A 14,713-nucleotide genomic window follows, 5' to 3' on the forward strand; every position below is an offset into this window, starting at 1 on the left:
TGAAATCGTCAATATCGTCATACATTCAGACAAGCTACCATAAGTTAAAAAAACCTTACATAATATTACTTCTCCCATCTCGAAAATTCACCGCTACACGCATGCCACTATTGAGACATATTGTGCAAAGCGTGTTATGGGATTTTCTTTCAACTGCGAGTCCTTATTGGACTACTAGGTTACCATACTATTTGAACTATATAATACATTTTCAGTCTAGTTGAACACAAGTTAGATCGTTAAAAGGTATTGATTATCAACTTGATTAATCAACTTTTTGAACAGGTATACGTATATATAAGAGGTGTTTGTCGAGTCGACTGTTACCTTATGTTATTAGGATCCGACAACAATCTTGTTGTTGTTGACGAGGGCTGCAGAATCTGATTAGCCACTTGTATGTAAATAAACTAGATCAGAGCTATTTAGCCAGGTGTCAAAGTTCAGTACGTGCATATGCTCATTAAAAGCACGAGAACAACGCTGGACGGTTCTGCGCTATAGAAATTATAAACCGGATAAATTATGTATTCTTGGGTGATGATTTTAACAGTAACAAATAAGGACGTAACTTTGTTTTTCATGCGCCTCATTCAATAGCTAATGAGATTTTGTCATACGAGCATCTTACACTTCTCCGAAATCCCATTTACTCATGGTACATAGGAAGGATCTTCGTAGACGAATGTCCTGTGGTCAATTGCAATTATGACGCAGCCTGTTTCGACGCTTTGTATATTACGAAATCCGATGTAAGAGCATGTACACGTAGCACGCCTAACTTCCAAATCTGCCAATTGACTGACATTTAAAGTCTTAATCTTTTCCCTTTCAAAGCTGGGCCTTTCCTTAAATCGTCGTACAAGCTTGCTTCAGTGTCTTAATCGCTGGCAAACCACCATGGAGACTGTAGCACGCAAGACTAATTCGAGGTAAGTTAGCCTTTACGTTGATCTAAAAGCTCACCCACCAGTTCACTTTGTTAAAAATATAATCATCACCAAAAAAGCATAGCTATTCATCGACTTAACTGTTGCAAATGCTTTATATGAAGCAGAATATCGCGTTGGTGCTTATAGCGTTCTGAATGTTGTATTGATAACATCTGTCATTCGAGAAACGCGCAAGATTATGTACGAACTTGGAGACAACAAATCCTTTTTCATGCGCCGCAGCGATCTGCGTCCTCCTAGCGGAGAATCTTTTCGCCGGACATGTGTAAACGGGTTGCAACGATCACATCATTGACACTGATGTGGCCGATAAATTTGGATCAGGGTTATGCCCTTGAAAAGGTTGGCAACCAAATTTACATTCAAGTATTTGGGCACCACCCAAGGCTTATTAATTAAGGCTTTCACAAAAATTAGTTACTGTAGACCGCCGCTAAGTACATCAGCATGTCGAAAGTTCTAACATGCATTACGCAAACGGTAATGTTTGATGAAAAAATAATAGCAGTTCGTGGACAAGGTCAAGTCGCGCACTGATTGACGCGGTTAACTGGCTCGGTATATTTATACGCGTTTTTTTTCCTCTCTTCAGCCATGTTTTTGTAAGAATTATCGCGATTTTTTGATTTCACTTCTAAAACGTATTGTGTCACTTAGCTTGCGAAATTATTTCCCACTCTAGAGAGATGTGAAGCGTGACGTACTCATACTGCGGCAGTAAAACAAGGATTACGTGCGCATGCTTTACGTCAGTAAAGCATACGTTTAGAAAATCGCAGAGTTGTAAATTCATCTTATCAAATAATGCTTTGTTCTGCTGTTTCACAAGTTTCAGAGATAAGCAAATACACAAATTGAATTTCTAACATTATGAATAGTCTAGAGGGCGGACAATGTGCGGCGTGCAATGCGCCGTATCTGGCAAGCTGAGTACTTACCAGCAAACACTTATGGGCTATAAACCAGCAAGCCTTACCTATCTACATGAGAAAAATTAGTTACTCCATAGCACGATAGTGTAAGTCGATTTCGGCTACCCGCTTTTGTTTATGATGGACTTGATAAAAAAATATGCAGCGAATAGTAGGGCTTTATAGGACAAAAATTACGCACTGCAATAGGTGTCTTCGAAAAGCCCACAAACGAAACTTTTGTTAATTAAATACGAAATTATGTTTCGCTGGAATCTTTTGCCAGTGCTGCTTTATCACGGAGTGTGATCCTGGACCGCATACCGTCTCAAAGTTTTTTTGTTGTTTAGAAGAGTCTAAATATTGACTTATCCGCGAGTTGCGCTGCAGGGAAATGTAGCAATGCTAATACCCTTTTCGCCAAATCCAAATTGTCCATAAAAAAAAAATTATATCTGTAGCAACAAAGGTCAATGATGACTATAGTTGAAGGCAACTTTCGACCTCTTTACGATCTTTTCGAATGGCTTCCCAAGAAAGCCTTGACTGCTGCTTGTGCGAGAACCCGTTGCTCATGTAAAAGACATGTTTACGGGTTGCCGCAAGAAGAGCTAATCGTGCTATGCAAAAGGATCCTTGTTTGCACTTTGAAGTTTGATACATTCAGAAATATGTTATACTCTAGATTAGTTGAAGACTAGTGTAATCTTGTTGATGCGGTATAAAAATTCAGTCGTTACGATCTTCTTTTACTCTACTGTCAAATCAATCCGAGAAGTATCGGATACCTTCGCGGAAGTATTAGATGGATGATATTTGCGTACCTAGAAGTAGCATCCAATCCATAGAATTTACTGATGACCGACACTACACGCGCTTGGAATTGTTGTCGAAAATTATTTTACATATCTATTATTATTATTTTACATATTCCGTCGAATTTCTAATCCATGCGCGACTAAAAAGATGCCTGAACTTTGATGGTGTTCGTTTTTAAAACGAACGTTCGTTTGTTATAAGAAGCAGGATGAGTCGAATCGCTTTATGACTGCCCCTTGGGGACAAATATAAAGAGTTTAACGGGAAAGTGTGAAACATTTGTCATATAAAGTTAGGAACCATAATTATTCTTACGTAACGATATAAGCCGTATAATGAAAAAATAAGTACAAATAAAAAATAATAACAGCACGGAACGAAAGGGAAAGGTACGGATATGTGCTGAAAGATATTTGAAAATGTGATAAAATAGCGACATCAGGGATATACGATAATAAAATAACTGTCATTATACGATTTTGTTATCTTACAAAAAGCCTGACAACCTGGTTCTCTAGTAATGACTAAGGCTAAAGGTCTAAAACAGAAAATGTTCGTTTTTATCCTGCAATTAAAAATGCCCTATTTTTTTTTCAGGTACAAACCCCTAAACGTGGTAGACGCGTTCAAGCCTGCACCGCATGTAGAAATTGACGAAGCTGAAGATTCGTCTTGTGCTGAGGCTACAACACGGGTCATAAAAGCCCTTAGCTTTGTTGTCACATTTGTCATTATACTTGGCTCGGCAATAACCTCTCGAATGTCTCTTTTGCTAATGGTCTCGCAACTTGACATCCCTCATGGAGAGAATATGATGAACGTAGTATACTACAACCGAACGAATCAAAGTTTCAACCGCTCACTACCCATGAGAGTCGTATGCAGCGAATCTGTGTTAGGTAGGAGCGTGTCAATGTGTGAGCTTAAGTTACGCATTGAAAAGTTAAATTCTATTTTTAAATGAAAAATTTCACAATAAAGGATTTCGTGAACAAAGATATCGAATCAGCCATATTTCTATTTGCCCGCCTAAATTGAAATATATTTTAACGGTATATTTTCTTTACTAGGGCTTAGTCCTTCTAGTAAGGATAACTCCTTCTCGGTCAGCACCAACAAATTTCAAGCAGTTGTATGGACATGGGTGCTACTGTTGTGTCTAATTACTCCCGAATGTTTGAAACTACTCGTTTCGGTGAAGCTATGCTTGTTCAAACCAATTATCTGGCCTTCTGCAACAACCCTCGGTTTGGTAGGTAGATACCATGGCGACTAGTTTCCAACGCAGTTTCGGTTAATTTAAATTTTAGCGTAAAAAAGTTTTACCTTGGTACACGCCTATCTCATTTTAAGTTATATCATTGACCTAGGTTTTTTAGGAAATTACTTGTTCTGGTTACAGCAAAAGGCCATTGACGACTTACCACTACTTGAAAACAGAGCAAGCCAAAAAAATGGGTCGTGTACGGTATATTTTAAAGACAATCCGTGCGTAACTTAGAATGCGATGTACGCGTATTAGTTTATGCATGCGAAAAATGAAAAAAATAAAAATGAACGTAAATCGTGTTCGAGTGTGCGCTGGATACGACGACGGAACGTTTGCGAAACTTGTGTTTGCCTTTTGGAGATAGACTTTTATTCAACTGCGACAAACATCAGTTGTCCAAATTTTTCTGATATTATTACGGCACAGTTTTTTGCGGTTCGAAAACGCGGATACTGCCAGTGACTGAGATAATAAAAATGTGACAACCTTTAACCTTACCTGCCACAGACGCTCTTTATGGAGGGTCTACATGCATTCGGATGCGCCTGGCTAACGTTTGGGATTCTGCCGAAATTAAATGTTGTGCATGGAGCCATGCTGGCTAACTGTGTGTTCTTTGTACCAGCCATGATACGCCTCTGTCATAGCAAGTGCTTTCAGAAGATTTTTACGTTAGAATCCGTCTGGGAAATTGTGGTTCGAGTTGTCGTAGTGATATTTCAGGTTAGTGATTGCCAAGTAGATAAATAAATAATATATGCTTACTAAACATAATGTATATTTTGCATGACATACATATTAGTAATTTGTAAAAAAAAAAAATGGTAAGAAAAATGATAACAAGATTACCTCACGCCTAATCGAGGTCTATTTTCATTTTACGCATATTCTTGCAGTTGTCCGGCCTGTTGGCGTGGGCTCTATTAGACCCACAGCGCCTGTGGGGTCTGCCATTTTCTCTTATACTAATATCCTGCGGATGGTGGGAGAACTTTATAGGAGCTACCGCACGTTTACTGGAGTTCAAAGAACACCTACAAGTATGTGTACGCTGTAGTTTCACAGGTATATTTTTATGGTATTTGAGGAACGCTGGTGGAACTAGTATGACCTAGAGCCTGATGGTGCTAACCAACATGAAATGTAAAATACGGTTTGGTAATGTGTGTCGAAGCAAGAACGCATTCATCCGCTATTTTTAGAAGAAAGTTGGCTCTTTTTAAAACAAACTCATAGACTCGTCATGGCCGGAGCAGGTTGCTATTCATTGTCACTGTCCTAGAAAATGAGCTATTATACAAAACGTTTTATGCCGAAAATATTTTACGTGCTTCATTTTTTTAGGTACTTGAAGTCGATATTTGCATTGTTGTCAGTCGGCATATGGTTTTTAAAAGCCCCGAGAAATATTCTTCGAAAAAGGCGCGAAAATGCATATGTTATCACGCTGAAATCTCAAGTTAGATTTTTAGAACTATTTTTTTGAAGACGCAGATGTCTTACAGCCTATAAAAACCTCAGATTTTTTTCATATATCGTTAAAGTTAGACAGATCATCTTTAAAGATGCGGAGGTTGAGAGATCTTCTCACCACTTAATTTTTAAAAATAATTATACACATGATCAGGCCTTCAAGAACGACTTACTAAAAAGAGCGTCTTCATCATTACTGCAGAGGTCCGTCGAAGGACAGCCTCTGCTTCGTTTATTAGGTCAAGCATCTTTTGGAGTTAGCTAAAATCAGCTCGATTATAAGTGATGACATCCTAAAAAAAATATATTAGTAAAAGTGGTGTCAAGTAGTCACACCTCTTTTGTAAAGGCTGAGCCGTTGTGAAAGAAGTATTGTAGGGTCATGTAAAAATTTTCGCAAAATCTAGGCCAATCTACGATGTATTGAATAAAGTATCATAGCTGATTCAGCAAAATGGGAAAAAAGCCGACAGGAATGCCGCTAAACCTGCAACTGGGTTTCTAATAGCTTAAGCCTCTACCGGAGGCAGGACCTTTAAACAGGCTAACAGCCTGAAATTATTTCCACTGCCTGTGGAGTTACAACCAGTCCCACAAAAATCTAACAAAGGCGACCCCGGGTAGAGTGCCGATGGGGCTTAGTTTTTGCTATACTCTAGATAAATGGTTCCAAGGATTTGTTCACATAAGAATTATAACTAATAATGCTAAGAAATTTTTAAAAGAAAAAAGTTTGTGGCGTGTTTCCCATGTCTGCGAAATATCTGCTAAATAAGTAAGTGATTTGAAGTTCTCACTGTTTCATACGTTCCCTCACGTAGCACAGAAACGTCTGCTAGTTATTGTCGGTATGCAAGGCCACACAAAAAAACGCAGTATCAGAACATATTAAAACTTCCTTTCATTCGTTCTGGGCCTTTTCTCAGGCTAGCAAAACGATTACAAATATTCTTTTGGCGATTTGGAAAAGCTTCATCTTTCTCATCGTCGCCGTAGCTATCACCGGGCAGCGCGTTTCGTATTGGCAGCCGGAACCGGATTACGGGGCGCTCTTCTCGAACCTTCCTGGTATGTCTCAGTCATTATCGTTTTTTCTACTTACCTTCTTGTGGTTGAAGCTACCTTTTTTACTGCTGTTGTGTGAAATCGTCAACTAGCATTTTTCTGTCAATACACACTAACCCGTTCAACGCTATTACTATTAGTACTAACAATGTAGTCCCCCATGTCTGTGCATACCAGGCCAGTTTCTATGCATACCTTTTGCCTATTCGCTTCAAACTAGCAAAGGCTTAACGGAACTTCGTAATTATACAATACCTGGGTAAAAAATAAGAATGTAATAACATTTATACAGAGCACAATTAGCTGCTCAGTGAGATACATGGTATTACTGATAAAACTTTACCTATCTTAAGGCTAGAGGTCGAACCCGAAAGCTTTGACAGTAAGTTCTAGCGTTTAGCAACCCCACATCACAACGAATTACCTTTAAGAATTTTGAGAAAGTGGAAAGGTCACTTCCTCGACCCCAGTTTACGATATAGAGCTTCACCAGATTCCAGGCCTAATGATCCGATCTAGGAGCATCATTTCACTATTTTGTTACGACCCATAACCATAAAACAACAAAATCTTTGACAGGCGCAAACCGTTCCAAGTTTCGCATATATTTTTGTTCTACTATGGACAATTTTCTTAGGTACATTTAAACGACATGATAATTGGCTTACGTATGCTCACGCTAGTAGTTAGAAGGCTTTATACCATGACTGGTCCAAATGAGATTGCTTTGCCGTTATTTTTAGATGCGTATCACGGATTTTCGGTAGCAGCTTTTGAAACAGACATCTATATAAACTCGTTGTTAAACGAAGAAGAATCGATTTTCGCACCTTTATTCAACGTTTCAAATGTTACACTCCTCGGTCAAAAGGAGGTTAGTCTTGATTTGGTACATACAATGTTAATACAGATGTGTTTTACAAGGGGTCGAGTAATGTTATTTATGCACTACAAAACCGTATAGAGGTCCCGTTTAGGCACTGGAGCATGTTTATTTAGGTTGTTAAAGTTATGAATTATTATACTATTGATTATTATATTATATTATTGAAATGATTAATTGAAACGACGCTTATAAATGAGCCTTATTCAGGGGAATTTGCTTATGCGACTCATCTAATATAGGCCATACAACTATTTAAGCGAAGACTTCTCCGGTGCGTGTGAAAACAAGCCTAAAGCTTGTTGGCGAGATCCGAAGCCCAAAGTGGACCCCGCTTTTAGTTGGTCTGATTCACGTATTGTCCTCGTACTTGTGCTACTCGGCTTCGACCTTCGCTTGTCAAGTTGGTATTCAACACTTTTCGATGGCCTTCCCACTTTTGCTGGGTGTGCCCTTTACAACTGGAGTCCTTGGGTTCTTCTGTGCGTTACAAGCGGATGGTAAGTTGAATTCCCCTACAAAGACAATAGCGAGCCTGGTGTTCAAAACCAATTTCGCTAAAGTTCTGGACATTCGTACAAAGCATTTTTATGCATAACAAGGTATTTCCAAACCACGAAGATGATAAGAAGCCTGGGAACTGCGTGTCTACGAGACCAAACCTCTGTATTTGTCTGCTTCAATAACTGCTCTCTCTCGATAACTCCAGAGCTGGCAGCTGTGAGACGCTCATGATTAAAAATCGGCCAGCAATATATGCAAAAGTATGGTGACACGTTCGGGTTAGTACATTAAGTGATCCGTATGGTTATAGCTGCAGGCTCGAACCTCCAAGCTGCTTGCAACAGCTGATTTCAAACCGAATCGAATACTTGATTGGCAGAAGCACCAGTGCAATACTTGCTACCCGCTGTTTGCAAATTCAGTGTCTTTAGGATAGGAACGATCTCCTATGCACCTCTAGTCTAAAGGGGGCACCTTAACTAACTTAACTGGCTACTATCGTATATTCAAACAGATTCGTGTTTCACGATGGGCTTGCCCGGGTCGCACTTCTACAACTGCCTTCCACAAGGTCCCGACGATAGCATCGAAAAGTTTCTGCTTCACAAATACACCTGGATGTGGCTCTTGTGGCTGGTCAGCCAGACGCAAATGACATCATATATATGGAGATCGGCGCATCATCGTATGGCAAAAGTCTCCAAGTAAGTTCTGTTCCAGTGATATCAAATCGAAGTTCGTCATCGAGTACAAAAAGTGTTTGTCACACATTTATATATACGGCAAGCTTCAAGGCTGTGATATGAGCAATGCATTTTATAAAACTGAGGAATATTCACTAACTATATATATATATATATATAAATGTATGGCTCTGTTCTTGTATTTCCGCAGATTATTTATGAATTCATACTATTGTCCGGTGTGCGTGGAGCAATCAATAATGGCATTTCGACGAAGAGACGACCCTACGGCTACAGAGAGTGGTTTGGTGTGTCTAATAAAATGTTTAAAAAGCATAGGGTCTTTTTGGATACTAGTGGTTTAAGTTAAAAACACTTAGCGTTGCAAGATGTCATTCGTTTGTAGCAAGGTTTAACGACAATGCCGGATAGCAAACATATTTCCAAATGGATAGATTATACTACAATTGAATTTTCTCTGTACACAATGACCTTCTATTCGATATTAATCAGCAAAGATACGATCAAAAACCCAACCATTAACTACAAGTAGCTGTAAAAAGGTAGAACAGATCGAAACTATTGTCCTTCAGGACAGATTTTTTCAAAAATTTTGATGTCACAGTGAGGCTAAGGCTATTAATAAGATTAAATAAGTAAAATTCCAGAGACAGATAGCGAGGTACTGATATCTTTCATTATATTTATTCGGTTTAATTGCAATGGTAGAGGACCGATCCAGAGCCGTCACACAGATCTATATGTTCATATTCCAAGTTTGTCGAAGCTGATTCTCCGGATGTGTCGGATCACTCAATTGTAAGAACGTTTTTATTTGTTGTACAATTCAGTGTTCTATAACTATTCGTAGTGGGGCGCATCGTATGAAAGCCATTGCTTATATTGACTGGAATAATATTTTTATATTGAGTACTAATATATATATATATATGTATTGTTGACCTATGAAGATCTGTGCGTAATTAATCAAGAAGACCAGGTTTGTCATCACCGAAAATCAGTAGGATACGTGCCCACTGGATTTAACATGTCCTATGTGTATTAGCCGGCTAGATTGACTTGACTTGTTATCATTTAATGAGAGATTCTTTGATTTTCTAGCGATCACCTGTTTTTCACTAAAGTAATGACCAGTATTGTCAAGATGGTTCGCAATAATATGATATACATGAACGAACTTCGTACAGGTTCGTATCATAGCGTGTGCGACGATGTGGCATGAAACTGAGGCGGAAATGATACAGTTACTAAAAAGCGTGCTGAGGATGAGTGTTGATCAGTGCAGTATGCAACGGAACGATCCCGACTACTACGAGCTTGAAGGTACTGATCGATCAGACGACCACATACATCTGGAAGAAAAAACTTTCAAATATTTCAAAGTTAACACCGCTAACTTTGAATACACAAATGCTAAAAAAAAAAAAAATCGGTTTAATGACAGTTGTAAATACGTTTTCACTCTTACGGATTAAAAGTATTTGCTCATCGTACAGATTCACAACTATACGATACGTAGAAATATAGGTTACTTCAAATGGGATTTTTCTGCGAAAATTTTGTCCATTGTTCAACGATTGTTATACGATTTTTAATACGTTTTTAACTCGTTAGTCGTAGTAAGAGTTAATACCCGCATTTTTTTTTTTAGTGTCAATATAACATTTAGCTTTTATGTTGTCTCGTTAGCGGAAATTCTTTTCGACGATGCCTTTGAGACTACCGACGGTGTGAGAAGGGTGAATCGATACGTGAAGACACTCATTACGGCCATGGACGTTGCAGTCAGGTGCTTCAAACCGCTTTGCATTGTGTATAATCGTACTCGTTAAAACCTAAACAAAAACACGATGTGATTAAAAATTTCTGTGGAGTTAGTTAGAAGAAAAATTAGGTTTACAGTTGCAAGTATTTACGGCACGCACATACTTTTTGCCAGTATACCATCTACTGCTCGCTCGCATATGAATGATTGTAAGATATTTATATCAAGCTCAGACTATCCCCTTCGACATCCTTTCACATAATGAGAGTTCAGATGATACAACGTAAACCCAGATCCGCCAGTCTTGTTTTTGTTGTCGTCGTCGGCGACGTGACTCTACAGGTCTTCAATATGTGAACAAAAATTGTATATTCCACACTTAACTAATTTGATTAGTTGTTTATAATAATAATAATATTTCTAATAAAATTCGGCGGTTTACACGGTGTTGAAGGTCTGATTCGTAACATTGTATATGATGTGTACACTTGTCATTCACAGCAAGGTATATGGCGCGGCCACAAAGATCAAGCTGCCTAAAAAGGTGTCAACGCCATATGGGGGTCGCCTAGAGTGGGATCTTCCCTCTCTGAATTCGTATCAGCTGAGCGGCAAGACACGTCTTTTCGTTCACCTTAAAGATAAGACGCTCATTAGAGCTCGAAAGCGCTGGAGTCAGGTAATACTGTTTGCAGAAATCGCGTATAGCACACAGGATTTCCCGCGACGTATACTTTCTCAGTTCTTCAATTGTAAACGACCTATAAAATTTTGCGCGTTGAAAAACCTTACAGAAGTGGTGAAGGGGTGCGATTGCAGGACAACCCTGACATCAGAAGCCCACCAGAATGACGCATTCAATAAATAAGTACCTTTAGAATTTCAAACGCGCAGTAGCGGCTAACATCGCCGTTTTTTAAGACTAGATATGATGTTGGCTTGTTGTCAGTCAAGCCCAGTTTCGGCCGTAGAAAGTGTTTTAATATGACGACAGAAAGATGATGAAATGTCCAAATTGCCTCACATGTTCAGGCAAACGACTTTTTCCGTACGGGCCCTCGGTCGGCACCTGAAGATTGGGGCAGCATATACATATCCAATAGTTTTAAACTTTCCCGTACGACAATGCAAATTAGCTCCGAGAAGCGCAGCATGCCCACCCTGCATTTTCGTTTACAATACTATCTTAGAAATTGGGTCTTAGCTATATCTTTTTTGTCAAACGGCTCGATGAGCCCCATTTAGGTAAACATCTTTTTTTCGATCTTTTGTACGACGTTTCGTTAGTATCGGCAACTGATTTAGAGCGCCAACATTTGAATTAGATGAATACATCGGGCGCGTATGACTCCTTATCTCACCTACGTTATCCTAAGCGTAGCAGAAGTTTAACGTAATCTTTTAACCTATATAGATCTGGGGTGCCTGAAACGGGAATAAAACATTATACATTCTATTTTTACCACTCAGCTATTATGGCTGGTTCGTATACAAAGATGCGATCTATAAAGTAATCGATGTGCTTTTGGTCGTGTTGCGCAGGTGATGTACATGTATTATTTACTTGGCTATTGCTTCCACAAGTTAAGTCTCAATGACTATCAAAAGAAGCTTCGATCTAGAAATACATTTCTACTAGCATTGGATGGAGACATTAACTTTCGGCCTCACGCCGTCAAACTGCTTGTTGATTTGATGAAAAATAATCCCTCACTTGGAGCTGCCTGTGGAAGGATTCATCCCGTAGGATCGGGTAAGTCAAACAAAAACTAGGAACGTTTCGTAGAAAACCGTTACACCGCAATCGATGTCATACTAAAAGTGGTTGGCTAGAATTTTTGGATAAGCTGATTAAAATTGGATCGAACCTCATTTTTTCTTACGTTAGCGAGACAAGGTATACGACAATATTGCATTAGTAAATGATCATTGCTAAATTTCTAATGGATTTAATTACATACATATGATAAAGCACGCATAGGAGAAAAACCTACAAGAAGGCAATATGCGTCTGATTAATAGACTAATTGGATTCTATTCTGAGCAGGACCAATTGTATGGTACCAAAAATTCGAGTACGCAGTAGGCCATTGGCTCCAGAAGGCTACCGAACATATTTTCGGCTGTGTCCTTTGTAGTCCTGGCTGCTTTTCATTGTTCCGTGCGGAAGCTCTAATGGCTAATGGCGTAATGCAAACCTACACGACAGAGTGCACGGAACCTCAGCATTACGTGCAATACGATCAAGGTACGTAAATTAAACGCGCATTTACTCAAAGCTATGGTCAGCAGAAAACAAATGTAACCATTCGGTTTTTATTGCTTGAATTATGCGGGATTTTCTGTTGACTATAGGGCATTCTCTAAAATTTCTAATTAGTGCGGTGGTAACAACCACAGGCTTAGCTCGATGCAAGATTGGCCTACTCAGATTTTTTCAATCTGTAAATAGTATTATTTCGTACTGTTCAGGGAGCCGAACTCTCATCCATCATCATGAGGACTCTCATCCAATAGGGTCCGAAATTATACATTTTGAACTATCTGTGCGCGCTGTAGGTTGTTATCCAGGTGAAGCTTTTACTCTAGAAACATAGCGAAATGTTTGTTAGCGAGTCGAAGTAATAAATTCTCTGTTTCTGTCATATTGCTTAGCTATTTTGACAAGAGTAAAAGGCCAGTAGCACGGTTTAGGCGTTTTGTACCCATATGTCCCATTTACGTTATTGTTATCACGATATACGTGCGATGAACGGCTAAAGACACTACTCGAAGATGTTGACCGATTCCCGAATAAGGAGCGCATTATATCTCAAAGCGTTTTCTCTCACATCGTGAACACTAAATAAGTGAAATTATAGGCTGAGTATCTGTATGTGCGTCTAATTGTCTAAACTTTAAAATCAGTTCTCAACTTCGCATGGTCAGCTTAAGAGCGAGTATGCAGTTCAGTCATGCTACGTATGTCTATTCAGAGTGCCCCCTATAGCATATCGCGTTTGGCATTTAGAAAAGCTTGAGGTTCTAGAGGGTTTTTAGGCCAGGAGGGGTTGTCATCTTCCCGGTTACTTTCACACAAAACATATACTAAATAAGGCTAGATACCTATATCGCTTTCCAAACTAAACGGTAGGTATTTTCTATTATACACTACTAAGCATTCTAAGGATGAAATGTTATTAATTTGATTGTATTTCTGCCGTTCGCTCCGGCTGCCACCTGCTGTCGCTGAGCAGGCGAGGACAGATGGTTGTGTACGCTTCTCTTGCAGCGGGGATATGGCGTCGAGTACAGTGCAGCTTCCGACGCCCACACATACGCGCCCGAATCATTTTCAGATTTCTTCAGGCAACGACGCCGCTGGGGCCCTTCTACCCTGGCTAACATTGTCGACCTCTTGTTATCAGCGAAGCAGACCATCAAAATTAATGCGAACATCTCCGTTCTGTATATTATGTACCAATTTATGCTTCTGATAGGAAATATTATCGGTGAGTATGCATGACGAAAATTACGCTTGAAAAGCACGATTTAAGTAGGCGTTTGATATTAATGAAGTACATTCATATTTGGATTTCTGTTTCTGCGCTGCTTGTTACGGCTTACGGATAAGCGTGTACGTTACGTAGGTCAAGTTAAACTGATGCTTTTTGGTGCTTTACCCGCAGGCCCAGGTAACATCTTTATGATGATGGTCGGCTCTTTCGTAACAGTGTTCTCCATTGCCATCTATAAGGCAATGCTCATCAACCTTGTTCCCGTATTACTCTTCGTTGTCGTATGTTTCTTCTGTAAAGATCAGAAGCAGGTACAATATAGTTCTTCTTCTTCTTCTTCTTCTTCTTTAATTGAAAACTACTTTTAACAGAAGTCACGAAAATATCTCCAATCCGGCTAGCCAGATGAGAAGCTCGATATCAGCAATAGCATTATTGTACATGTAATAGTTGCATATATACATATATATATAGGATGGGCAAAAGTACCTGGGCCATTTAAAACAAAAGGTCACTTGATAGACGGAAAATGCATACTCTGAAACTGTTGAACGACAGTTTCGTGCTTCCTGGTACATGTGTATAAGGAAGCGATCGCATGGACTATTCATCAAGTCTATGGTTTAACAGCATTACCTTTCAAACTCTAACAACTCACCTCAGTTGATATTGTTTCTAGATCTTTCTGGCACAGGTCCTCTCGTTTCTGTATGCGTTGGTGATGACAGCCGTACTCATGGGTATCGTGATTCAGATTAATGACGAAGGGCTGGGATCACCCTCCGCTATGTTCTTTGTAACACTTTGTATCAGCTTCACTGTTACCGCATTGCTACATCCTAGGGTTTGTCTGTTCTTTTGTTTGAGAT

General features: G+C 39.3%; 1 protein-coding gene across 7 annotated transcripts in view; it reads left to right on the forward strand.

The window, feature by feature from the left end:
* The first annotated feature begins 339 nt into the window (after window positions 1–339).
* The window catches only part of LOC111265514 (chitin synthase chs-2), a 21,761-nt gene continuing 7,387 nt past the window's right edge, over window positions 340–14,713 (forward strand). For 2 of the 7 annotated variants that reach the window (XM_022842269.2, XM_022842264.2), the window contains exons 1-19: window positions 370–932; window positions 3,281–3,582; window positions 3,754–3,935; window positions 4,461–4,676; window positions 4,850–4,993; window positions 6,353–6,494; window positions 7,235–7,365; window positions 7,640–7,874; window positions 8,393–8,582; window positions 8,773–8,869; window positions 9,291–9,380; window positions 9,770–9,905; window positions 10,272–10,371; window positions 10,849–11,026; window positions 11,890–12,100; window positions 12,395–12,595; window positions 13,584–13,838; window positions 14,016–14,155; window positions 14,524–14,688. In XM_022842269.2, coding sequence (XP_022698004.1) covers window positions 901–932; window positions 3,281–3,582; window positions 3,754–3,935; window positions 4,461–4,676; window positions 4,850–4,993; window positions 6,353–6,494; window positions 7,235–7,365; window positions 7,640–7,874; window positions 8,393–8,582; window positions 8,773–8,869; window positions 9,291–9,380; window positions 9,770–9,905; window positions 10,272–10,371; window positions 10,849–11,026; window positions 11,890–12,100; window positions 12,395–12,595; window positions 13,584–13,838; window positions 14,016–14,155; window positions 14,524–14,688 — 3,147 coding nt within the window. In that variant the 5' untranslated portion in view covers window positions 370–900. Of the gene's footprint in view, window positions 933–3,280; window positions 3,583–3,753; window positions 3,936–4,460; window positions 4,677–4,849; window positions 4,994–6,352; window positions 6,495–7,234; window positions 7,366–7,639; window positions 7,875–8,392; window positions 8,583–8,772; window positions 8,870–9,290; window positions 9,381–9,769; window positions 9,906–10,271; window positions 10,372–10,848; window positions 11,027–11,889; window positions 12,101–12,394; window positions 12,596–13,583; window positions 13,839–14,015; window positions 14,156–14,523; window positions 14,689–14,713 lie in introns of all 7 variants that reach the window. The other 5 variants (XR_015313085.1, XM_022842267.2, XM_086970511.1 and 2 more) reach the window with 4 other exon arrangements.

Source organism: Varroa jacobsoni, unplaced genomic scaffold (genome assembly GCF_002532875.2).
Source record: "Varroa jacobsoni isolate VJ856 unplaced genomic scaffold, vjacob_1.0 scaffold_977, whole genome shotgun sequence".
Taxonomy (NCBI): Eukaryota; Metazoa; Arthropoda; class Arachnida; order Mesostigmata; family Varroidae; genus Varroa; species Varroa jacobsoni.